This window comes from Plectropomus leopardus, chromosome 2, assembly GCF_026936395.1.
Source record: "Plectropomus leopardus strain MGB_pleo_1.0 chromosome 2, ASM2693639v1, whole genome shotgun sequence".
NCBI lineage: Eukaryota > Metazoa > Chordata > Actinopteri > Perciformes > Serranidae > Plectropomus > Plectropomus leopardus.
The window spans coordinates 40698075-40725453 of record NC_142177.1 but is presented as its reverse complement, the minus strand read 5'-3'; the positions used below and the strand labels follow the sequence as shown (position 1 = coordinate 40725453).

General features: G+C 39.7%; 1 protein-coding gene across 1 annotated transcript in view; it reads left to right on the top strand.

The window, feature by feature from the left end:
- The window catches only part of LOC121960921 (semaphorin-3D), a 100660-nt gene that overhangs the window by 53507 nt on the left and 19774 nt on the right, over positions 1-27379 (top strand). Inside the window, exons 4-7 of the mRNA XM_042510822.2 lie at positions 24386-24540; positions 24626-24688; positions 25360-25479; positions 26675-26765. Coding sequence (XP_042366756.2) covers positions 24386-24540; positions 24626-24688; positions 25360-25479; positions 26675-26765 — 429 coding nt within the window. The remainder of the gene's footprint in view (positions 1-24385; positions 24541-24625; positions 24689-25359; positions 25480-26674; positions 26766-27379) is intronic.

The following is a 27379-nucleotide window of genomic DNA, read 5'->3' as shown; positions in this document are numbered from 1 at the left end:
AAAAAAACTCGTGTTGCTGCGGGAAATCTGTCAGAACTGATTTAATTCATTCTGAATGACATCTGCAGAACACCAGTGTGTGTGTGCGTGTGTGTGTGTGTGTGTGTTCAGTCCAGCCTCCTGGGAGGTGTTGCCCGTACCTCATGGTGTCATGTGGTGAACCTTGACCTTTGACCCCACTCCGATTGCAGTTGGTAGATTTAGGAGAAGAGGCTGAGAGAGACTGCAAAAAAATCAATAAATCAAAAGTGAGGAAAGAAGGGAGGAAACAAAACTAAAGGAGTCAAACTTAACGAAAAATTAACGGGAAGCAGGTAAAAGAGGTTTTTGGAGGTGTCAATGAAGGAGGCAAGGACAGAAGAGAAGAGCTAGAAGAGAAGGAAGGAAGGAAGGAAAGGAGGGAGGGATGGCACATGGAGGGGTTTCCTGAGGTTAATGAACCTGTCAAACACCTGAGACGAAACAGAGCGGCGCAGGGAGGTCAGAGAGGCGGGACCGATGTTAATTAACACTGGTTTCTTAAGGTCAAACCGTGTGTGTGTGTGTGTGTGTGTGTGTGTGTGTGTGTGTGTGTGTGAAAGGAGAAAAGACTTAGAAAGTTTAAGCAAATAATAAGAGTTGACTAGAAACTAAGCTGAATTTACTTAATTTTGTGAAGTTGTTGATACTTGAAAATGACAATTGGAAATACTCTGTTCTCACAACTTCTGCAAATCAAGAACTTGATCACGACAAAACTCATTTTGCCAACAATGAAGTTTGGAGATCTGTTGTTTCTGTTTCGTTAACATGTTTCAGAAAATACAAATATGACTGACACATTTGCAGCCAGCAGAATACAGATGTATGTAAAGCACAGTATACTTAGTTTACTGAAGTTGCTGAGACTTAGAAAGATCAATTTAATAAAACTTTTATTTTGCAAAAACTAAACAAAAGTAAATAATACGTAAATATAACGACATTTGAAGGAAACTTACAATGAGATTTAAAGTAAACATAAATTAAGACTAATAGTTAAAACTGATGCAGCTACACCACTTTAAAGCGGACGTTAAATTTTTGTTGTTCATTTTTAGTGAACTAGTTTTATCATAATCATGTTATAAGTTAAATTGTGGCAGATTTTTATTTGTTCACACACACACACACACACACACACACACACACACACACACACACACACACCCAGACGCTGGTTAACGTCGCACAGTCAGGAGCTGACAGACGCCCTCGATCTTTAACTCGTTTCCAGATAAGAGACGGAGGTTACAGATAACAGCTGATTAAAACTCGTAGTTAGAGGAGCTATACGTACTGATAGCATGGCTTACATCACTCACTTACACACACACACACACACACACACACAAACACTTTACCCAGTTTACCTGAGGAGGAGGTTTTAATACACTGTTACTGTCAGCCAGAAGAGTTTTTTTACGTTTCTGATGCTCGTCAGAGGTTCAGGAGGATCAGGGAGGAACTGCAGGCTGTTCATTTCACTTTCTACACAACTGAATGAAGGGGCACACACACACACATGTGTACACACACACACACACACACACACACACACACTCACACTCACACTCACACACTCACCCTGTTCTGCTTCACTTTGGCACCTCGCTCTGTTTCACTCCAGGTGTTTACCAAACACTCTGTAACACTTCAGCCTCCTCAAGAGCAATAATGCATGAGTGTGTGTGTGTGTGTGTGTGTGTGTGTGTGTGTGTGTGTGTGTGTGTGTGTGTCCTCATATTGCACAGTCACTGTTCTCCCACACACCGTGGGAATAAACTTTCTGATTTAACTTTAAAAAGTTACTCAAATTAAATCATAACAAAATTACCTCCACTTGTCTTTACAAATTCAGTCAACTTAAAAATTTTAGGCAGTCTGGACACAACTAGAAATTGGTAAAAGGTGATAAAAAAAAATTACCTGATTTTATTATTTATTTATTTTTTTAGTTAGCGAAAAATATCCAGAAACTATTTATAATGATTAAAATTGTATATTTACCATAATTATGTCACAGAAAAAAAATATACTTTTTAAAAATTTTCAGCACTTTTCTCAGATCATTTTCTTTTTTTTTTTGTTGTTTTTTTACTTTTACGTTTTTGTGCTTATTTTCAGGGAATTTCCTTGTAATTTTTTTAATTAATCACTTACTAACTATTGGGCAATGTCTTGCTAAGTTGCTCACTGCCTTCTCGCCATATTTTTGAAAGAATTTGCTCGGCTTTAAAAGGGTTAAGAAGGAATCACGAGCCTCTGACATCACGTCATCAGTCATAATAGTGACCCAATAACAAAGATAATGAGTCCATGTTAAAAATCCGGATAAAACATCCAACAACATTCCTGCTGCGATGTCAGTAAATGAGCCGAGTTCATCAACCTCTCTGTCGCTTCTTCCCATGAAGAGCGAGGAGGGAAAAATAATCCAGTGTGGTCTGTAGAAAGAGACAGACGGTCTCTGAGGACTCAAAAAAATGTCCCTGTCTGTCCTTTAAGAGACACACACAGTCGCAATCATTTTACAGAAAACAGGACGATATACTGCACAGAGAACATTTTCCAGCTTTTGTCTCCATCACTTTGATTTGTAATGTTTTACCTTTTTTGCAGCTTATGTTAGCATTTACGGAGCCCCTTAAAATAGTGGTTGTTTACTGTTGGCAGGACGCAGCGTACTTTCAGAAGAGAAGAGAGAGAGATAAAAACAGCATACTTATGTCATTAATCTACACCACTTCCCTCATCATCTGTTTTCTTTCCTCTCTTCGTTTCCTTGTATGTACATTTTCTCAACAACCTTGTCTTTACCATTTAGAGAAGAGATCAGTCTGAAAAATACTGCAGGTGATTAATGTAGCTGAAGTATTTCAGCCAACCAATGCTCGATAAGCTTAGAGCAGAAATCACTCTTTCCCCTCAAATCCTCCTCAGCCTGCTCTTTTTTTATTTGTTAGAATTATGATGAGTCACACTTTCAACCTCCGGAGCAGCGCTGCATTTTCCTGCTGAGAAAAACACAAAACTTTCAAGCAAAGTGTTAAAGCATTAGTCAGTCTCGATAATGGAAAGATAAGCCCCTTATACGTGGGAGCGGCCACATATGAGGGATTTCTGGGAGCTGATGGTCCACGATTTCACAGAGGAATTGTGGATTCAAAACTTCCAGATGATCCGCTCAACTTCAGAGTTATGTGATGCAATAACAGCTCGTGTAGCTCCTGCTGCATCATGAGGGAGCCAGTTCCTGCTGACAAGCACATAGACACAGCATCATGTGACCTCATCACATCATGTGACCAAGAAAAGACTAAAAGGTGTTTCCATTGCAGTTTTGTCAAATATTCCTTTTTTGAATCACTTGGAATACCACCTTATGCAATAAATGAGAGTTTTCAAAATGAAAGGAACAGAGGGGGTGAGTAGATCAATACGCTGTGTGCAGCTGTACCTTGAAATGTCTCAATATGCGGTCAGGTTGGGGTGATCGGATAAAACTGCAACGTTGAGCAGAATTCACAGGGATTCCCTGAATTTGCGTGAATTATTGCGATTGCAACCTCACCAATTCTTGGAGTGACTGATTAGTCCAGCAGGATTTCTGTAAAAACAGTAGTTTAATCAAGTTGCACTTCTCTAAGTGAAGTATTTCTCATTAGGATGTACAAGTATAATACCTGTTGGCGTCCAGTGTTGCTACTTGAGAAAACTGCTCATCCAAACGCTGCCGAGTGTGAAGTTGACTGGAGGGATGGCTGTCGAGAAAGTTGAAGGACAAACACACAGAGACTCCCGGCTCTTGTTTTGTATCCACCCTGTTAACCATTAAAAATAAATGACACTGATGTTTGAAGGAGAGTGGCAGCGTCTTCCCCGCGACAGGAAGCGCTGAGTTTTATAGGAAATGTGGTTTCATTTAGCAGAACATACAAACATGCAACACGTTATAAAGTAAAACCCCACGATCACTTCCTCTGCTTTCATCTCTTCCCATAATTACAGTGCTGAGATGCTGCTACTGTTCACTGGTTTGTCTTTAGCGAGCGCTTTATTCAGCGCGCGGGCAGTTTTTTCTCTGCGTGGCTGCAGCGTCCCGTTCGTGATGAATCAAACTGAGTTCATGTTTCTTCTTGGAGTCGCTGCTCTCTGCAGCTCTGTGATGTTCATCATCTTCTCGCCTGTGATTTATCTCCTCTGCTGTTGTGGGTCACGGCCTGCCGTCATGTGTAAACTTTGGCTCGAACACCAATGACAGGAAGTCACAGCATCTCCGCCTGTTTAAGTTCTGGTCATACTGCACCGGCGTGTTATTGATGCAGGAGTTACGTGATATTTTTTAAGAGGATCCTAGCTGTTAGATTATTCATAGATACAGATGCAGCCGGTTGTTTAGTTCAATAAATATTAAGTGACTGTTAAGTTTAAGTTCAAACTCTGGCTTTCCGTAAAACTTCATTTAGTCGCGTGCACTATTATTTGCTTCAGTCAACTCAACAGCCTTTTATTTGGGGACAGGCGTCTATATGGGACCGGCTTTTCATTCCTTTCACACAAAACTTACTCAGCATAGATGGGAAATACAGTCAAATTGTTCATTTATTCCTTAGAAACCTGAACAAAATGGCTCCATTTTATTCAAAACATGGTAAGAAGGTAATGAGCAACAAAATAAGAAATGACCCTGAAGCTTGCAAGAAATCGTTGAAAAGTACAAGAAAATTAGCTGAAAATTTGCACATACAAAAATGAAACAAGCAAAAAAAAAAAAAATATTTATTATTTATTATTAATTATTATAAAAAGTATAATAATTCTGTAACATATTTTTAAATATATAATTATATTTATAGTTCATTGGACATTTTTCTGTAGCTTTTTTTTTTAAAAAGTCTACATTTATTTATTTATTTATTTTCCTTTTTTTACATGATTGAGAGGTTTTTATGTTCATTTGGCTGTTAATTTTGTTTTTATAAAAGGAAAATTAAAAAAAAGGAAATCTGACGTAAAATCGTGAAGCAGCATTGATAATCATTGTCGCTCCGGCAGAATTAAACTGTAAGTGATTCTTTGCTGTGATTTAGAGCCAACAGCGACACTGCAGCTTTGCATTAAACTCGTCTGTGTTCTCTGTCTGCGAAAACCGAGGAAACAGGGCACGTGCTCATACGATGGAAATAAATCTCCGTCCGGGTTCACATCGTGTGTCATGTCAGATTGAGGCTCCTGTTGGTGAACATGTGGCTCAGCAGTTCAAAATGTGTGTCACATTCTTTGAATCCTGCTCTTCCTTTTTCCTGTTTGTCCACTGTACAATACCGTCCTGCATCTCTGTCGTATCCTGCTGTGGCATTTTTAAAATACTCCGAGTAGTTCCTCACAACCCTCTTGTTTGCCCTTTTGTATTTTTAAATGTGCTGTAGCGAGCAACGGAGAGCGAGCTGTACCCAGTGTGCCATTCAGCGGCCTGGAAGTTCATTTTTATCTTCACATTATTTAAAAGGGACCATGTTCATGTTAACTCATGTAAGTTAACTTGATGCACTTTACCAGATTATAGTTTAGACCTAATATGCATCTGCAATCGGAGTTCCCGCTAGTTGCACTACACAGAGTACATAACGCACGACTTATTAATATGTCCTGCAGACCAGATCAGATCAGGATTAGGAAAACATCTTGATTTCAATTAAATACGTACTTTAGTTCGTAAAAGTCACGTGACTATGTTGCCTTTTGTTTTCATACGGCGACACAAACAGTGATCTCGTGGTTGAAAGTCCATGTTTGTTTGATCCGTACACCTCCACTCCCTTACTCAGACTTTCTCAGACTTTCTCGGTCTTAATACTTATACTCTTAAGACTAATACTTTATGCCCGCACATCCTGTTTTGTGAAGAGTTTGTGTCTGTTTCATGTATTTCTGTGAGACCGGGCTGGTTACTAACAAAACAAATATAAAGAATATTTAGGAACAAAAGAAGTCAAGATTTTGTCCTTTAGATATTTTAGGTGAAACTCAGGTGAACGCAAATGATCAACAGTTTTTTATTGGTTAGGGATTAGGCTTGGTTTTATTACGGTATGCCAGGGTATTTAGAAAGCTCGAAGGTATGTTCTTCAGCTTGTCTTTAAACTTATTGTATGTAGTGCACAGCACGCACCATCAGAGCTCAGTCTCTGGGGCAGCTGAGCTGAAAGACACCGCAAAAATAGTAGTGGAGGGAGAAGTTACAGGACTGTAAACAGCCGGCGGCCATCAGACAGAGAGACTGTAGGGAATAACAGCATGATTTTTACATCTAACTTGGTGAATTAAAGATTTATTTTGACCAAACCGGAGCTGGTGATTTTTGGAACAGTAGACTTATTGACTACATTACTAACAAGAGTAACCAAGACAGTTTGGGGGAGTTTTATTTTGTTTGTAAATAAAGTGTGTTCTGTGATGAGTTAGAGGTAATTAAGCCTCGTTAGTCTTCTGTGACTGAGAGAGAGTTGAATTCAAAAGACGTACAGTTGTATTTCTCTGTCTAATAAGGAAAACGGGTGTGAAAATACTGCTTTTCTTAACATTCTGTGGGTTTCTGTTGTGTATTTATAAGTCTGAGAGTAAGTAGTGGGTAGTGTTGCATACTTGCATCATCATATGCTTTATACCCCGGTGAAAGTTCAGGAAGGTTGTATGAAAAGTTAGATATCGACCGAGCCTATTAGGGACCTGGATGAAGTAGCTGAAACTATTTTAGTTGCCTCAGAAAAATGTTCTCTGAAACTTAACAGATCACAGTCGAAAGCTTCTTTTCATGAGCCAGCAGTGAAACAGGGTCATCAGAGCCGAGAGCAAATGCAGCCGTCCATCCCATTTCTGTAAAGTGCCGACAAGCCCGGTCAGGGTTTCTGACCCCAGTCAGCCTGGCAGGTTAAATGAAGGAAAAATAAATGTGACCCGAGCACTGAAATAATAGCTGCTGAAGTTATTTCTCTGTCTGAGGCAGTTTCGATGTTTAAATTCTGCTCCGAATGGTGAAACGTGATATATTAAACGGCGGCAGTTATCTGTGTCAAGGTTCAAAGGGAAACTCTTTAACAGTGATTTAGAGCTCTGGGCCGAGCGGAGACGCTACGACAGAGCGGAGGACATGAGCAGTGACGCTGACGCCTCGCTGGAGGAGGATCAGAGACACTTAGAGATAAATGAACCCAATGAAAATGGAATTACCGTCAAAATCGCCCTGTTTTTTCTGTTCTGTAGGACCAGAGATTCAGTTATTCTCTCTCTCACACACACACACACACACACACACACACACACACACACACACACACACACACACACTACTTTGCAGACAGACTCATGGAAACAATACAGAAAGCACTGAACCGAGGCCAAGATTCAACATAAACAATTACTTGACTAGGACGAGTGTGTGTGTGTGTGTGTGTGTGTGTGTGTGTGTGTGTGTGTGTGTGTCCTGTCAGAGCTGGAGACTGTGGAAGGAGAAATGGAGGCTCACCCTGACATTTTAAGAGATGTCATCATTCTCTGTCCTTCAGATAATCCTTCCCCTCATCCGTCTCTTCTCTCCTACTTAAAGAAGTAAAAATAATTTTCTCCATATTGCAAAGTGCTGCAGATTTAATACACGAACCATCTGCTCCGTCTGCTCCACCTCGTATTGATGTCGTTGACCCACATTTTTTCAGTCTCTTCATAAGTGGCAGGTTTAGACGTCATAAAACCTGCATTAAAACTGTATGGGAGTGTAATATTGCTGGATTTTGTTCGAGGAGTGACTGAAGGACAATGAAGAGCTGTTAGTCAGCAGCCACTTTGGGCTCATAGACAAAAAGTTCCTTTTCCACCAAAATAAAAAAACGTACTAACACCTGCCAACATTTGGCTTTTGTATGTAATTGAAAAGGTTGCAATCGGCTTTCGCAGCGGGTCAAAGACTCGTGGTCACGGGTATTTATCGGCTCCAGCTCTGATCGGCGGTGACTGAAACACGACACGAGTCGCCGCGCTAATTCAATACATTCTCATCCCCACTCGTCACATATCGCTGCGTGTTGTGAGTGGACTTTCACATCTAAACATAATTTGCGAAGGTTTCCTCCTGCGTCCGCTGTTGATGTTCAGGAGCGCCATTTCAATTTACCCTTTACATGCACTGTGTCTTCAAAATGCACCTAATTTTAACAGGAAATGTACCATTTCTGTGTGTTTGATGCATACAGTCTTTTTCAAAATAAACATACAATGTTGGTAAAACACCTCGTTTTTATATTTATATCCTTGTGCGACAAAAGCATGTGGTTAGATTTGGAAAAAAGCAACACTTTCTACATGAAGTGAACAGCGGGCTCCTGGGTGAAAGTCTGTGGTTTGTTAGGCTAGTCCACCTCCCCTCCCTCCTGCCCACCCTAAAGGGACTTTCCAACTCCCTATACTACATCGTGACTGGCTGTTTTAAACTAACATCGTCAAGCGATGTATTATACCGCCGCAACAGGATTGCATAAACTGGCGTCGCCCGCTCAGCATATCATGCTGGCACAACAGGTGACTTCCAGCCGACCAGCAGCTTAACGTCATCATTTTGGTTTGGCTTAACATTCAGACAGGAAGCAAACAGGCTCCTGGGTGAAAGTCTGAGGTTTCAAACTGATGCCCATCTGCCAGTGAGATTCAATGACACGCTGCAGCCACTTTGAATTTTTGATTTTTGAAAGATTTTTCACTGGCCTCCATGCTGTTTTCAGATTGTTACTAACATGTTTTACAGGCTGTCTGTGGCGCTAAAAGTGATACACTAGTAAAAAAAATAAATAAATAAAAGCAGAAAGGCATGCTTGTCTAAGTCTACTGGCAATGGAAAAAAAATATATAACCTGTTTTTGCTGGTTTTACTGTGTTTAAAAAAATTCGAAATACAGGCTTATTTCAGAGGAAAGCGGGTATAACAGGAACAGAGAGAGAGTGGGGAGAGCCGTTTGTTGATTACCGTCAGGGGTTTGCATCACCACAGTTTCTCAATTTAGCGTGTAATCGAGAAAGACGAGATGTAAATGAGCCGAGCTGCAGTTTGTCTCCATGCATGATGTGCTGCTAAATATGATCTGATGTCGAGTATTTGGACACATGTTGTCTGCGTCTGGAAAGAAATCCGGTATGAGACATGCATGTTTTCATCCAGTAAACGGAAAACTTAATCAGAAAAAAAAAGAATTTAATAGCCTGATTACCGAAATGATTGATGACTAAAGCATGGTTTCATCGGTCCCTCAGGGAGAAAGTCAGTTTTTATCACTCTCCTGTTATTTTCCAAAGCATTACACTCATGATAACATCAGTAAAATCAATAAAATCCAATAAAAACCATGAAGTAAGTAGAAAATAATGCAAAGGGTGAAAGAAAAAACACATCCAGAAATAACGACACAACTTTTTTTTCTGGGGACGTGTGGTGTGACTGTTTTTATTAATTTTGTGCAGAGTATAATAATAAATCATATCTCAGTCATATGCGGCCACATGTTTCTACAGAAGAAAAGTTAACCTTTTGTCCAACCCTCCTGATGTCTAAGTCATATAATTATATAAATATAATTCATTCATTCATTTAAAAAAGCAACAACTCAGAAATTAGTACAATGAACAGATCAGTGATAACGAAATAAATGAAATAAAATACGTAAAAATCCTACTCTTCTTACCCGGATAATAGTAATAAGACTATAACTAATAAATGAACTGTGCGTACACATATGCTATATAATACATCAGTACATGTATGCACGTATCACTGTGAATGTGATGTAATGGGTTTTTTTCTTTTTAAGATGATGACCTGTTGATATCTGAGGGAGTACTGTCCGTGTTTTACTTTGTAACACAGAAGGTGAAGCGTAGTATTATATGAAAGAATCTGTGAATTAAATACAAAGAAATGTTTCAGGATCAGAATTAGCTTTATTGGCTTTATTTTTAAGTGTGCTAACACAAACAAGCAATTTGACTCCGGTTAGCTTTGCTCTTAGTTTACAGGAATTAAACATTAAATATAAAAAAGAAATAAAAACAGAAAATTGTAGTTCTAAATTTACGTATGTACAAGCCCCAATTTAATTAATTAATTAATTAAAGTTTGAAGTTGTTGTTAAATGTTCATACACTGTGTAGTCCTCCCAAATCTTCACTTAATCTGGGAATCGAGCAGCTTTCAGTTCATTGTTGTAGATTTCTGTTCATTGAATCTGCTCTTCACTGAGCTGGAGATGATTGTCGGGTCGGAGGGGCCGCTCGCTCTCCTTTATTTATACGTTGGGTCCTTCTTTTTGATGTTTGGTGGCCTGACTGTGACAATAGAGAGCTCATTTATTTGAGAGTCCTCAGAGAGCAGAAGAGACTGGATGAAAAGTGAAGTGGAAGTTCATTTAAAAAAAAGCAGGAGTGAATGAGGTCTTTCATGTCCCCATGTCTCATGTCCTCTGCAGGTTTGCTAAAGAGGAAAGAAAAGATTTTTTTCTCTCCTCCTTTTTTCTGCTTTGTTTCTTTAGTGTCTTACAGTAGACCGTGGATCGCACGGTGTGAGACAAAAGACGACGTAAAGCAGTGAGGTCACAGAGGCGACGCAGGGAGGAATTTGGAGGTTGAGATTTTTGTTGGTGAAGCTGAACGAAGAGTGGAGGTGGGAGGGTGGTTGTTTGGGCAGCAAGAAATGAAAGAAATGGACTAAAAATTAGCAAGCAATTTGTAAAAAGTAACAAGAAAATTACCTTAAAATAGTAAACAATAATAAAAAAAAGAAAGAAAATAACCTTTAATGTGTGCTAAATATGATGCGATGAGAATTAAAAGTATAATTTTCTGGACATCCACTTTTTTCATTATATTTAATAATCTCCCACAGGTAATTTTCAGGTAATTTTTTTGCCACTTTTTACTATTTTTTGCAATTTGTGGGCCTTTTTTCGAACCAATGTGCTCGGGGTTTAAAGGTTTGAATGAGCTTCTGGTTTCAAACGGTTAAAGACATGAATTGTTAACTTACAAACATTATTAGTCCAAATTTAAGACACTAAGCTAAAGGTATATATATATATATATATACTTATACATACTTATACTTATACATATATCACCATTGAACTTCTCCAATTGATTTTTTTACCTTTGGAAAAATATTTTTGTTTGTTTTCTGAAAAGTAAAAATATGCAAATAATGAATTAAAATGTGTGATTTTTGCAAAAAAATACAACAAAAGTAAAAAAAATACACAAACATTTAATGTGTATTTTTAAAGTCTTAAAAAAGACATGTTGTGGAAGCAAAATAGCTGAAAATCTCAAAAATGACCAGAAAATCGAATGTGTTTCTACCTGGAGTGTCTTTATGAAATGCACAGGCCCTGTGAGTTACAGACACGCTGACGTTTACTCTTTCTGACCCAAAATGTTCGCTGTCCTCGACCTCAGCCCTGTAATAGCCGCTACTGGAGCCGTCATGAAAAACAAACATCATCCACCACCCAGACCAGGAAGTGTTTAGACTGAGGCTGAAACATGAGCAGTCCTGGAAAGAGAAGCTTCAATCAGTCGAACTTTATTTACACAGCACATTTCCACAGACCGACCACAGCAGAAACACGAGAGCATCTGGCCTGCAGCGAGAGGCAGCGATTATCCAGCAGCCAGAGTTCATGTTTCACTTCGACCTCAGCACAAACTTTATGTGGAAAAAATACAAAGTTACGTTTCCAGCATTCAGATTAGACAACAATTCTTTAAAGAACTGAAATATAGGAGATATGGACATAACACAGAACTTAACTCTGAAACCAAAGAAAACTGGATTGATTTCTTAAAAAAACATGAGGAGATGGTACTGAGCAACAAAAGAAATGATCAAACATTTGCAAGAAATTAGTAAAAAAAAAAAAGTGTAAGAGTTTTACCTGAAAATTATTATAAATAAATGAATAATAAAAAAAAAAATAAAATAAAATAAAATAAATAAACAAACAAGACTTGAAAAAAATGCTTAAAATAGTACAATTTTGTAACAACACTAAATATTAAAAAATCTTTTTTTTTAAACTCCCAAAAAATGCAGAAAATAAAAATTTACATGAGTTTGTGTAAAATAATAATTATAAAAAGTTGTCTTTTTATTCTTGTTTTTTCTTTTTTTTAAACTAATTTTCAGGTCATTTCTTGTCACATTTCACTTATTTCTTGCAGGTTGTGGTACGTTTCCTGGCAAGTTTCCTTTTTCCCATGTTTTTGAAAGAATTCAAATCACTTTTGCTCAGTTTAAAAGAGTCCAATAGTTTGTGACGCAGCTCAAGAAAACAGATGTCGAACCAGGTTTTAAAGGGTTAACGTGACACGAAGTAAACTGTTAAGTGAAAAGTTAAAGGAGAGCTCTCTGCTGAGGCTGTAAATGAGACGGTTGTGTCCGGATGTTTCCCGTCAGTGCTGTCAAATAAACCGCGAGGAGGAGATGGGAGACGTCGCTACCTGAATTCACTGAAACAACAAACAGACGAGTTCAGTTTCAGACCTCAGAAGGAATTATGTTACTCAATATCTCGCTCGTGTTTCCAAGAAAACAGCACGGAGGAGGAAGCGTTGAGGAGGTGCTGGTTTAAGTTTCTTACATACTTTAGTCATTCGTGACACGGGTGAGTTTTTTAAGCGATCTGTGCAGGTTTTTCTGAACCATTTGTCCTGTTGAAGCGTCCTTAAACGACACTGTGATCCTTCAGCTGCTTAGTCAATGTCTGACATGTGACCAGACTTTTTAAACAGCTTTTACACAAACACTTACTCCCAAAAATTCTCAAAAATGTATTAACTCATTAAGTGCCAGCCCTATTATATAATGGGAAGTGGCTTGTGCCAGCTTTTCTGGCCATTTTGAGTCATCTTTCAAGACCCACAGAATATTTTGTACTAAGACTCTGAAAACACAGAATAGCTCAAATAAAAGAAGAAACTCTCTTTTTTGTCATGGAAAAAAAGATTTGTTTGCACCTTGTTCCATTCTTGATTTATCTGAAATTAAATAGAGGCTAGTTTTTCTAGAAAGCTGAGAAAAATGCATTTTTGTGAAAGGGAGTCTGTCAAGCAAAAGTGATTTGAAAGTTATAATTTTGCCTTTAGTGACATAAAAGACATCTGACACTTGTATTACAAATGTGTGTAAATGTGTAAATATGCAAAATACAGCACAGTGCAACAAATCATGGCCCCAGTTCAGAGAGAGAAAACCCACAAAATAGACCCGGAGTCCTATTCCATTATTCCGACCTGCAGTATTCGGGCGACCGGCTGCTTTGAACACACAACGCTTCGGACTCTGCGGGACACTCAGTCAAGAGCGTGGGGGAGGGGAGCCCGAGATCCATGAGTTTCTTCTGTCTACTGGCGAAACTGGCCACTTGGCCCGCCTCGTTTTTTGGGGGCCATTTTATGCCGATATTGAATTGATGTAGCTTCGAATCACGTCCGTACAGATCGCTCTGCTCTCTGATCCCAGCTACTCCACTTCATGTTTTGATCTACTGTCTTTTGTACTACAACTACAAATCCCAGCAGCCCCAAAATTACACACAGGGAGCGTGAGAGCGCCCCCTTCTGCCAGCCACCGAAAACACACTTTGACGTACATATACATCAATGGCACTCAATGAGTTAATGAAAAGGAAATTGTTGAGGAAATTAAGTTCTGAAGCAGCGTCTCAGATGAGAGGCGAAAACGTTTTCAAATCACCCGAAATACCACCTCATGTTAGCGCAGAAACCTTTCTTTTTCTTTTTCAGAATTGGTGAATGTGTTTCCATTAGGTGGATTTTATTGTTTATGGTTTCATTTTGTGTGATTTGAGGGTTAATGGAAACCGGCCTTCTCTCTCGTTCTCTTTCTCTGTTTTCGGTTTATCGTCGGAGAGGCGAAGCAGAAGCTGCTGTTTTGACTTTTTTGATCATCTTAAATGAAACGTTTTTGAAGTCTTTTGGTATTTCTGTGAATTCCAGTTTGTTTTTCTCGTTGCCTCGCGGGAGGTTGATGCTGCGAGATGTTTGCTGTTAGCATAAATTGAAAATGTGTGTCCCTAAAAAAAGACAACTTCATGCATCACTTGGAGTTATGCAGATGGAGAATCAGGTGCTCATCAGCAGGCGGTGGTGTCAGGACAGCTGGGGTTTGGTTTCTATCACCCTGCAGACCTGCTTTCATTTCAATCCAACCCCTCAAACACACGAGCTGTGAGAGGTTTCCATCCCTCTGGTCCTCTGTAAGTGTTAGCATCTGCTAACTGAGGCAGTTTGAGTCCACTGACGCCGCAGACTCACATTCAGCTCTGTCGCTGCGCTCCAAAATGCATACTTCCTCTTTTTATGTCAAATTTTGCAGCACGGACTGCAACAGATATATAAGCAAAATGGTCAAAGATGAAGGCGTAGTGCTAAAACAAAGTAGTGTGTGTCAGTAGTTTGAACAGTCCGTGCAGCAGGATGTGCTTTGTAAGAGCAGCATGCGTGCAGCGGCAGGCAGGACGCAGCACGTGTTGATGGGAGCATGTTTCAGAGCGATCTCTGGGATAAAAGATGCAATTCAGTCACAGGTCTGATGGCAGCTTTTACGACCTGCTTGAAATCAGTGCACAATGTACCTTTTCATAGTTTTTGCGTAACTTTTTATGTATTTATTTCATTATGTTTGAATTTCTAAAAAAAAGGATCTCTTTTAGGGAACAGGAATACAAGGATTCATTTGTATTGAAAACCGAATTAATATATATATTTTAAGAAGGACATTGTCGTCTACACACTGCAAACATCCAAGAAGTAAAAGTCCCATTTGTTATAAACAAAAAACATAGCCATATATATATTTTTTTTAATCTCATAGCTGGACCTCTGGAGGAGCGACGCGTGGATCTCACTCACAGTCACAATAAAATGATTATTTAAGGTGCATCTACCCTAGAAGAGCTGAACTGAAGGCAAATGTGCTGCAGATTCTTGAAGAGGAAACAAAGCAGCAAAGAAGCTTCTCGGATGAGAAGCAAAATGTCTTTGAGGACCTAAAATTTAGATATCATATGGTCTGAATGACTGTGTGCTTTTGCAGATGATTTATGGAAAATATCAGACGTAATGTACAATAATGTGGTAAATGAGGGACTTTTGGATCCATGCAGAAATCGTTTTGTTGTGCAACTCTTGGAATATGCGGCATATTCTTTTGTAGCTTCATATTTCTTTCTGGATGTTTGACATTGTTCAAAAAAAGCACCTATGTTAAGGTCACTCTTTAGTATAAATAATAGTACTAAAACGGCCAATAAATTCAGGCTGAATGTTTCACAATTTCACATTTTTCTCCGAAAATGTCGACTCTTTTGATGGCGTGGTTTCTGCCAGACTTTCTGTCAGCAGAGAAGCAGATGTTTTCTGTGTGGCGTGAGAAACATCTGCCAGCTGACACACACCAGGTTATCCTCACACACACACACGCACGCACGCACGCACACACACACACACACACACACACTCCCTATCTGTATTGAGTGTTTTTGTGTGATCCCCATAAACCGAAAGGCGTTGTCGGAGTGTTATAAAGTGTCTGGTATTTGACGTGTGCGATAATCAGTCATTTATGACGCAGAGCAGACAGGTCCGTCTGACAGGTGAGGAATCCGCTCGCTTCTTATCTAATCATTGTGTTTTTATCTGTGAGCGATAACACACTCCGCCCTCTCCTCCCTCTCTGGTGAGCTCTCTGTCACACGTTGGGTCAAATACACTCAAAAAGTTTCACTTGTTCAAATAGCTCAAAGGAGGAAAATCATTTCATCTCAAGATGTAAATCATGTTGCTTTCTTTCATTTTAATCGCTGTAGTTTCCTTTCATCAAATACAGACATTCATGTGTTTTATTATTATTCTCTTCATGCAATCCATATTAATCCAAATCTTTCTGCTGCATCAATTTCCAGCAGACGTCCAACAAGGACTGAAATGAAAGTTTAGTTATTTTACCAGGAGACACACCTGACTCAGCAGAGTTCTTCCTCCAAATGCCTACAGTCCAAAACACTGTCCGTCATTGTTCCTCGAGGTTTGTCGCTGGTTGTCGCCTCACTCTTCATTGTGAACTGTAAGTTAAATCTGACTGTCCTTCTTTGAGTGTACGCAGGTCTACACTCTGGCTGACTCTCATATACAACGCTCTGCTTAGTTCCTACTTTTTTATGTGCTTTTCTTCAAAGAACTAAAAGCCACTGTGCTTTGTAACGTTTTTCATCCGTCTGTTCCTCTGTGAAAACTGAATTGAGCAAAAAAGAGTTCAGTTATGCGGCTGTAATTAATTATTTCCAAGTAATTTCCACTGACTTTTTACTAATTTCTTGCAAATTTTTGGGAATTTCTTCTTCTTCAGTGCCTTCTTCCATGTTTTTAAAATTAATCAGGCAAATTTACTCAGGTTTTAAAGGGTTAAACTAAACTAAACTCACGCTAATGCTGGACCAGATATTGTATTATTTTTCAAAGCCCAGACTTTGTTTAGATGAAACCAGCTGAAAACTCGCTGTCACTCTGACGTTAAGCCTTTTATTCATAATTTCAGGGAGACACAGACGGAGGGAGAGTCATGATTCATGGTTTAAAGTTATGATCCTTCAGATTTTCAGCAGTGGAAACAAACATAAAACTAAGTGATTCAGATGTTTTATGTCTGTGTGCCGTGAAGTTCGGTTATTTTTATAGATTAGTGAAGTTTTCCTCAGAGACGAAAGTGAAAATCAAATTAAGAGAGCAAAAGAAAAACCTCTTTTTCCCCATTCTGCTAACACGTGTTTTTGGCGTGAATCACATGTGGGCTCAAGTTTTGTGGTTGAATCATATTCTTCCTCTCACCTCGTCCACACAGAGCACACACACACACACACACACATGCACACACACACTCTAAAACACACATAGACACCATTTTAATGAAGCAAATCCAGTTTTAATCACCTACCTGATTGCAGGCAATCAGCGTTCATCATGGGGAACAATCAATCACACATGCACTCGCACATACACAAACACACACACTCGCACATACACACACACACACACACACACACGCACTCGCAAACACATATGCACACACACAGATGGTAGACAGACTCATATTCACTGTTACGTCGCATTTCAAACTTACATACCTTTACTCTTTCTCATATTAGCAGTTTTTCTCACTCCCTCTCTCTCTCTCTCTCTCACACACACACACACACACGCAAACGCAAACACACACGCACACACACAGATGGTAGACAGACTCATATTCACTGTTACTGACAAACCTACTCACTGTGAAAATAAATGTCTTTCCGTTGGTCTCTGTCACTCTATTTCTCATATTAGCAGACTCTCTCTCTCTCTCTCTCTCATGCACACACACACACACACACACACACACACACACACACACACATACACACACTCATGCGTGTGCTGTGCAGGTGTTCGGCACACACCCAGCTCTCTCTCTCTTTTTCTCTCAGTGCATCTGTTCTGCCTGGAGTCTTTAACAAGTGTTTGCCATTATCCAAAGACCTCTCTGTCCTCTTACACACACACACACACACACACACACACACACACACACACACACACACACACACTTTTCTGCACACACAGATATAAACACACAGACCCTCACGCTTAGTTTAGTTTGAGCTCTCACTCAGAGGTTAGTGGAAATGATCCTGTTGATTAGATTGAAACAAGACGTGACGGAGTGAAACAGCAGCAGCTCGTCCTGCTGCAGTCGGACACACTGAGACCGGCGTCAACATTAATAAATAAATAGTTAATTAAAACTAAAAAACAAAGGCAAACAAAAAAAAAAGTGTTGAAAAATATCATAATGTTGTAACATAATCAATAATATGCAATTATGATGGCTATATAGTCTCTAAATGTATCCATTTTTAGAAATTTTTGGAACATTTGTTGCATTTCATTCCCCGTGCTTTTGAAAGAAATTGCACTTATTTCAATTTCAGAGGTTTAAATACAAGAAAAGTAATGACCAATCAGCCGAAATCCAGGTAATTGTTGACCAATCAGAGGAAATCAGCATCAGCTACGAGGCTGACTGAAAGGAAAAGCAACATTTAAGTGAATTAGATCTGGACTCACAGAAGCTTTGACTGATCGAATAATCACCCTGAGGCTGACGGGAAGGTCTCAGACATACAGAGAGACTCAGTCGTGTTTTAATGCATTTACTCTTTATCTTCGAAGACTTCACTCCCCGCAGTCAGAGTGGATTCTGGTGTGGAAAGTCTGATGTTTTCACAAACTTTTAATGTACCTTCCAGAGGGCTGCAGACTTAAAAAATGTGGGAGGTTATGCAAGTTATCAGGGAAACTAATGGAAAACTTCAGGGCGAGAAATGACAAATCTGAACGCAGGATGGTTGTGTGTGACGCAAAGCGTTTGGTTTCTTCTCCTCTTCAGTATTTCATGTCATATTTCCCAGCGCGTCCCCCTCAGGGAGAGTGCTTTGAGATATCTCACGCTCAGTTTTCTTTCATCATGTGGTCCATTTCCCATCGTTGGTTCTCGTGATGGATGGGATGTGTAGGACTCAGCGAGGAGAGCCAAGAGCAGCAGGTCCATAAAATGAAGCCCTGCTTACTTTTATTGTCTGCAGCTCTGCTCAGGAATCAGACAAATACTGGACACATTTCTGAAAATAAAATATTGATTTGCCATCTGTTTGCATCTCATCATACGTCATTCTGATTGGTGAAAAAAAAACAAACTGGAATTTTAAGACTTTTTTTTTTCCAAAAGACAACAAGCTGTTTTGTATTTTCTACAACAAAAACAAATTCAAAGACTTGCTTATGTAAAAATACACGTGCATAAATCTACAATTAATATAATACGTAGCCAAACCGTTGAAAGTATAAAAAGTCATAAACACAGAATTTTAGTGGCACCAAAACTAAAAACTGCCTTATTTCATGTTCTGTTACCACAACTTCTCTTAGCTCCAGAAATTTCACTCTTTTTAATTTTTTTTTTTCATTTTTATGTTCGATATTTTTATTGCAGCTGGAGACGTTGTTGTACATGATTCAATGGGTATTACAAGATGCATTTTAGGTGTTTTTGCTCAGTAATGTGGTTTTAATTTGGCAAATTTAATTTGGCAAAATAATAATTTAAATTTTTTTAAGAAGTCACTGAATTCTGTGCGTGCGTGCGTGCGTGCGTGCGTACTATGTGCCTCGTTTACCTAAATTTAACCATCTGAACCAGCGGGTGCTTTTGTTGCGTAAACATAACCATGTGCAGCGTCATCCCACCATGTGTCTGTGCTGCGTTTGAAATCACAGTATCGGCATCCCAGAACATAAACAGCAGACGCAGGAGGAGCGTCATATAGACGTGGGAGTCCACTGCAAAGTGGCAACATGCAACGACTTCAGATGAGCATGTGTTGGTATGTGTAAGTGTGTGTGTGCGTGTGTGTGTGTGTGTTTGTGTTTGTGTGTGTGTGTTTGTGTTTCAATGATAAATGAGCTGTGAAGATCTCATAGTCACACCATGAACAGATGTGACTGAAGCTGTTAGATCTGATTTCAGAGGAAGAGAAGCTGCAGGCTTAACCTCACCTTTGTTCTTTGTGTGTGTGTGTGTGTGTGCTCGAGCACGTGTACGTGTACGTGTGTGTATGTATCAGCGAACACTGCACCTTAGATACAGTACCTCTGTCTGTACAATAAGGCATCACTCCATGTGTGAAAGTCATCAGGACGTGTGTGTGTGTGTGTGTGTGTGTGTGTGTGTGTGTGTGTGTTTGTGTTTGGTATATGAACAATATTGAAACATTTGGAACAGTTTATATGCAGTAAACCTTTAATGTTTTCCAGAGCTCTGGTCACATTTGAACATAAGATATATTTCTATCAGCATTCATTTAGCAGTGTGGAGTGCAGAATCAAGATATGATGTTCAAATATTACTGACATCAGCTTAAAGGAAACATGCGGTGAAGTTTCCATCCAAACAACCGTCCGACCAATCATAAGCAGCGCCATTGATTGTAACCACACTGATTGGCACACACAGCTTCAGTCATATCTTCAAACTCTCATTATAAAGCATCAAATAACAAATTAAAAACACATTTATCAGAAAAACGAACAAACATCAGGGTGATAAGAACTGCCTAAAATGACAGAAACCATGTTTTTTTTTACTTTTTGTTTGTTTACTTTTAGCCCATGTCTCATCCCCTAATATAGAGGGGGCGGAGTTTATGACTTATACTGCAGCCAGCCACCAGGGGGCGACTGAGATGTGTTAGCTTTACTTTGGGGGGGCTGTCACGTCGTCTTTCTTCATTATAAAAAAAGTCGTCACAGACCTTCTGCGTCTAGTTATGTTTTAGATATCCTTCTGTATCAGCTGACCTCCCCAAATGCCCGCTCTATAAGTGCACTCATGCCTCTCATATTAAGTGGTTATCAGCAGCGTTATTACCTATTTACCTATTTATTTCACACATGTGACCAGTTCTGTACAGCTACGTTCTCAAATAACCGCCTTTGCACATTGCATGCAGATGCACGCTGTGTTCCAGGTGGACTTTTGGTGTTATGCTCGTACGCAGAAAGCACTGACAGAGCGGACATATTTGAACGGGCTGGATTAAATTGTCTATGCAAAATTCAGTTTTGACGCTCATGTCGAGCTTTACAAGTACTTCAGTCCTAAATGTGCTGAGAAAAACGTTGATAAATATAAATTTAAGTTACCATCCCAAAGTTAAAGTCGCTCTAATATTCTGCTTTTCTAAATCAAGTCTGTTGAGTAGTTGAGGTGGTTTCGGACGCCTTAAAAATTCTGAATTCTTTTCATCGTTTAGCCATAATTTTAGTCACAAAATCATCAAATTTGGCCACAAAAAAATTTAGAAGTCACCCTTTTTGAATTCATTTGTGTCCTGTGCAGAGTTCTTCAGTGCGACTTTTACTAAACATTTCCCTTTTTTCTCGAAGTCATCAAAGTCAGAATGAACTTTTTTAAATTAGTGTAGAAAATATTTGTAGCTGAGGGACGTGTCTTTTGGCACAACTTATATAGAAACTAAAGACTTGCAGGGACACGATGCATTTAAGCAAACAGGCTGACAGGACAGAAAACAAAAGACCTTTATGTGTATAATTGATGCTTTTGTGCTCAAATGACATTTTCCTCATAACAGTGAGGAATCACCCCAATTCATCGCTTCATTTATTATTGTTTTAGTGCGCGGTTGTGAAACTCCTTACGAGTGTGTTTAAAGGCTGTATAAATAAACTTGACTAGTTCTGCAGTTGATGTTTCTCTTCTTGTTCAGGTCTGTTTTTTCAGTTTTTTCAGTTTTTTCTCGGCCGGTCAGCGAGCAGAAACTGCTGTTTCTGTCACGGCTGATGAAAGCAGCGTGATTGTCAGAGCAGTGATTTATTTCTTTCTAAATGGTGGTGAAGTGTAACAAATGTGCCGTGCTGCATTCAAAGCCTCGACGTGCCGTCTTTGGACACACCAGGACACACAGCAGAGACTCATGTGGGGTCCACTTCTTTTTCTCCGGGACCGTCTAGAAGAGTTTCACGGTTAATTTCCTTCGCTCATTCATGTGATTATTTGCAGCACCGTCAGGTCACCTGAGCGGACTTACAGAGGGACACGGTTCATACACACTTTCACCAATACATTTCCACGACCTTTTCATGACTTTTAGGTGAATTTTAACCCTTTGAAACCTGGATGGATGTCGGTTTATGGGTGCTGAGTCCAAGTGCCTTTCACAAGCTTTAACATTTTGAAATTTGAGCTTTGAGGTTTTTTGGGGGTTTTTTTCTTAAAAGAGAGAATGACCAACTTGGCAAGAAATGTCCGACAAATTATCAGAAACTAGTAAAAGGTGACAAGAACTTCAAATAATTTTTGGCTCAAATTTTCTCTACAAAGTGGCTCCCCAACAATCATCACTCAAATCTTGACTATGCACAACTACTGTTCATGTCCCTGCTGTGATTTTCTGTATGTAATTAACATGTATTGCAAAAAAAAAAGCTATTTCTGATAATAATCATCAGTAGTGTGGCTAAAAAGACTAAATAGAAGAATAGAACAGTTTTCTGAATTTAGAAAATTAGATCACTTTACTGCAGCAGTAAAAACCAACAACAGACAACACTCATGATATAACAATAACCAAAATCTTAATGTATATTTTGTTATTTGTCGTTTGCAGAGAAGCACAATATTAACATTCATTTTGTCCACTGGGTTTTTGCAAAATAGAGACTTACAGTATACTTCTCACAGAGTATTTGTAAAGTTAAGAAATAAAAAATACTTTATTGATCCCTGGAGAGATACTGTAGCAGACTATGGCTGCAGCTATCAGTTATTTCCATCACAGAGGAATCTGTATAATCAGGTCAAGCAACAAATATTAACATTTTAGAAGTTGGAAAAATAGTTATTTGTCTACCCATCTTTTAACCGATTAATCATTTTTTCTCTAAAAGGACTCAGATGAGGAGAATGTGAGTTCAGTTATACAGTTGTTCTTCTTTTTGGGTGTTGGGGGACCCTATGAAAACATAAATATATATATGTAATAAATGATGTACTTTATTTATCCAGCACTGCAAAAGACTTTTGGCATGAAACATATTTTTTGGACTTTATTACTCCTATTAGCACCATAAATCTTTTTAGTTGAGATGTATTGCATTTTGTAATCGAGCCCAAGTCATTATTTCCTCGCTCCAGTTATCATTTACAGCCCCGGGAGGCCGAGCTGACGGCGTTACAGAGCAAACAGTGTGACGGCCGAGCAGCAGGCCGCAGCTCAGCTTCAGGGTTAATTTGCTGCGCTTGTTCAGGTCGTTTTCTGCCTCCTTTAGCAGCGACTCCCCAGAGAGACGAGAGGCAAAGACTCACTGATGAACTGCTGCTGTGTGTATGCATGTGTGTGAGGGTGTGTGTGTGTGTGTGTGTGTGTGTGTGTGTGTGTGTGTGTGTGTGTGTGTGTGTGTGTGTGTGTGTGTGTGTGTGTGTGTGTGTGTGTGTGTGTGTGTGTGTGTGTGTGTGTGTGTGTGTGTGTGTGTGTGTGTGTGTGTGTGTGTGTGTGTGTGTGTGTGTGTGTATGTGTATGCGTGTGTGTGTGTGTGTGTGTGTGTGTGTGTGTGTGTGTGTGTGTGTGTGTGTGTGTGTGTGTGTGTGTGTGTGTGTGTGTGTGTGTGTGTGTGTGTGTGTGTGTGAGGGTGTGTGTGTGTGTGTGTGTGTGTGTGTGTGTGTGTGTGTGTGTGTGTGTGTGTGTGTGTGTGTGTGTGTGTGTGTGTGTGTGTGTGTGTGTGTGTGTGTGTGTGTGTGTGTGTGTGTGTGTGTGTGTCTGGGCAGGCTGGCGTGCATATTTGCAGCAGGGGAAAACTGTAAAAAGTAAAAGCAGCAATACCACACAGTATGAGTACTTGATTAAAAGTAAAAGTCTCGCATTCAAAAGTATAAAAAAAGTACCAAAAGTTGAAGTACTCCTAATGCACAAAGGCTCCGTAAGTTAAGTAACTGTTATATGTTACTGGAGCATTATCATTGATTGATGTATAATTGGCCTTTTAATGGTGACAGTCCGCTCCAGTCCTCTCCAGCGTGCGGACGTGTCCGACATCTCGCTTCAACTGGAGCAGATTAACAAACTGTGTCGCTCCTGTAATCTTTTCCAACAAAACTCCTTTCATTGCGCACGACCAATACGCACGGAGGTGGCTGTTAATAGCGCCCATACCACTGATTCATCACATGCCTGTAAGCCAGACATCACCAACTGACGGACCGCGATAAGGAGTACCAAAATTAACCTTATTATATCTTCAAATCTCACTTAGGAGTTAAAGGGAACCTTTAAGTTTGACAGAAATAATGATTTGATGTATATCCTGATAAATATCGATATCGACTGGTATGAAAAAATATCGTGATAGGACTTTTTTTCCATATCGCCCAGCCCTAGCTGCCGTCAAAGCTGTGTGACTTTATGACTTTATGACTGTCAGTGTGAGGTCTCTCCAAAACAATAAAGCTGCATAAAGTGGAAAAGACATATGGAAGCAGTAGGACGTCTATATATCTTAAAATTGTACACATAGTACTCGAGTAAATGTACTCAGATACTCTGTAGGATGTTTGAGCATAAGATTATGACTAAATGAAGAGAATTAAAGCCTTGCTGTTTTTTTCCTGTTTGTCTGAAGCGTATTTTCTCTTTGTCAGATCTGAGGAACCGTTCGGCTGTATTTTGGGAGGGCGGGGTCAGCGGTGGATACCAGGCCTTGCTATTGGACGAGGATCAGGGATGGATGCTGGTGGGAGGGAAAGACCACATCTACCTGCTGAGGCCCGACAGCCTGGATCTGCCGTCACACACTGTGAGTCGCTCAGACAAGACGGTTTAAACATCATTTTAACTTCCCAAAAACAAAATAACACAACCTGTGTCATTTTCTGCCTCAGATCCACTGGCCTGCTGCCAGAGAACATGTGGAGCACTGCTTGCTGGCGGGGAAAAGTCTGGAGGTAAGTGTCTTTAACCCCTTGAAACCTGAAAAGACGTTGGTTTTCTGTATTCAAACACCTTTCACATGCATTTAAACCTTTTTAAACCGAAGCGAACTGGTTTTATTTCTTCAGAAAAAAAGGCAACGAGCAACTTCGCAAGAGATATTCCACAAAATGCAAGAAATTAGGAAACGAAAATGGCCTGAAAATTGTTTTCAAAACAGAGAGAGAGAGAGAGAAATAATTAGAAGATAATACTAAAAATAAATTTGGGAAAAATGTCCTGAAAACTCTCTTTAAATTTCTTAATACCGCAATAACTATTAACTGTTATCTGTATATTTTTTAATAGTGAAAAATAGATTTAAAACCATTAAAGCAAAATCAAAGTTTATATAGTTTATGTTCACCACAGACCTCATTTCAGGTTTCTCACCAAAAACACTTTTACAAAAACATTGAATTTGAGACGAGGGAACTGGTTGTGCCAACATTTCCGGGTTTTAGGATTTATTGTATAAACCTGAGCATTGTTTCATTCCTCTCATCTAATTATCAGCAAGAAAGAAAATCTGTGTGTTTCCCCAACGTGCCAAACTTTTCCTCCTCGTCTGTGCAATGAAACACAGCAGGTGCATTATTTCTGTGAGGTAATGAAGTTTCTCTTTTTTATTGTGTTTTATTTCCAGACAGACTGTGCCAACTTCGTGCGGCTGCTGCAGCCTTTTAATAAGACCCATGTTTATGCCTGCGGCACCGGAGCCTTCCACCCGCAGTGCACGTACCTGCACATCGGACACAACGCAGAGGTACTCATACGTTTCTTTATCAATTCTGTAACGACACAAGGCGGGCGATGCTGTGTCTGTGTGCTCGTCAGTAGGAACTGGCTCCCTCATGATGCAGCAGGAGCTACAAGAGCTGTTATTGCATCACATAACTCTGAGAAAGTTTTGAAGCCACTATTCCTCTGTGAAATCGTGGACTACGTCTCCCAGAAATCCCTCATACGTGGACGCTCCCACGTATAAGGGGCTCATCTTTCCATTATGGCTCCATAACACGCCTACGTGGCCTAGGATGATGATAATAATAATAATAACTTTATTTATATATCACCTTTAAAAACACAGTTTACAAAGTGCAAACAAGGCAAAGCCGAAGCTGTAAACCGCAGAGTTAATAAAACAACAGAAGTCAGTCAATAATGGCGACAAAGAGCAGACAAGTGTGAAGACAGAATTAAGTAGGAGACATATTAGATAAAAACAGTGACATAAAGGCAAAAAACACAGAGCTTAATAACATGCATGCATCATAATAACAATAATGATAATGATAATAATAATAAGAAGAAGAAGAATAAGAAGGATCAGGGCAGAATAAAATAATAAAAAGAATAAAAAGATAAATTAGAGCCTTAAATCAAACGACAAAATAAAAATTTAAATAAGTAAATAAAATTAAAAGATGAGTTAAAAGACACATTAAAGGTGCGGCGGCTGCAATAGAAATAAAGCTGCTAATGTTTTGAACATCCATCGCCATGGTTACTGAATGTTATCACCAGAGGAGAAGTCACAGAACATCACATTTTGAAAATATCACTTATTTTTGCACAAATCTGTGATGGAAACCCGCCTTGTGATGTTTGCTGGCAGAAATGTTTTCTGACGTCTTAAACTTTTGCAGTAAACATGTTTTGTGTCCTTTAGAGTCAGTCTGTCTCTGCAGAGCGGCTGTTGTGCTCTGACTGTCAAACAAAAAGAAACCAGAAAAAAAGACGTTTCCCCTTTTTGCTCCCCACTCATTCTGAGTTTGTGTGTGGTCTCTCTGTCTCTGTCTCTCTGTCTCTGTCTCTGTCTCTGTCTCTGTCTCTGTCTCTGTCTCTGTCTCTGTCTCTCTGTCTCTCTGTCTCTGTCTCTGTCTCTCTGTCTCTCTGTCTCTGTCTCTGTCTCTGTCTCTGTCTCTGTGTCTCTGTCTCTCTGTCTCTCTGTCCTGCAGGAGCCTTTGTTCATGTTGTCTCACACCGTGGAGTCAGGCAGAGGAAAATGTCCCTTCAGTCCCAGGGAGCCCTTCACTGCCAGACTGACTGGTAGGTCTCGTCCAGTCCTCACATAATGCACCATGTGTCCCCCACCCACTCTCTCTCATTCACACAAGTGGAGACATTAAATCATCTTCAGTCCCTCTGTCCTCGTCTCGTGGTGACAGTAATGCTCTGCAGAGCACAGTCCCTCCTCTGTCTCATTCCCGGCTGCACAGCGTCCGTCCAGCTGTGGCGTGTGTGGTCCTTCGCTTGTTTCCCGCGCTGACGTCAGCTGTGGCCCCGCGAGACACGACGGACATAAAACACATCGACTAAATCTGAAGAAGAAAACGTGAAGCGTGGAGCCGTCAGACTGCGTCTGTTAGCCGAGCAGGCAGCGCTCTGTCCTTCTGTCTGTCTCTCTGTCTGTCTGTCTCTCTGTCTGTCTGTCTGTCTGTCTCTCTGTCTGTCTGTCTCTCTGTCTGTCTGTCTGTCTGTCTGTCTCTCTGTCTGTCTGTCTTCTTGTCTTTTTGTCTTTCTTTTTCTTTCTTGGGTCTGTCTTTCTTTCTGTCTGTCTTTTTGTCTTTCTATTTCTTTGTCTTTCTTTCTTTTTGTCTTTCTTTCTTTCCGTCTTTCTTTCTGTCTTTTTGCTTTCTTCTTTCTTTCTTTCTTTGTACTTC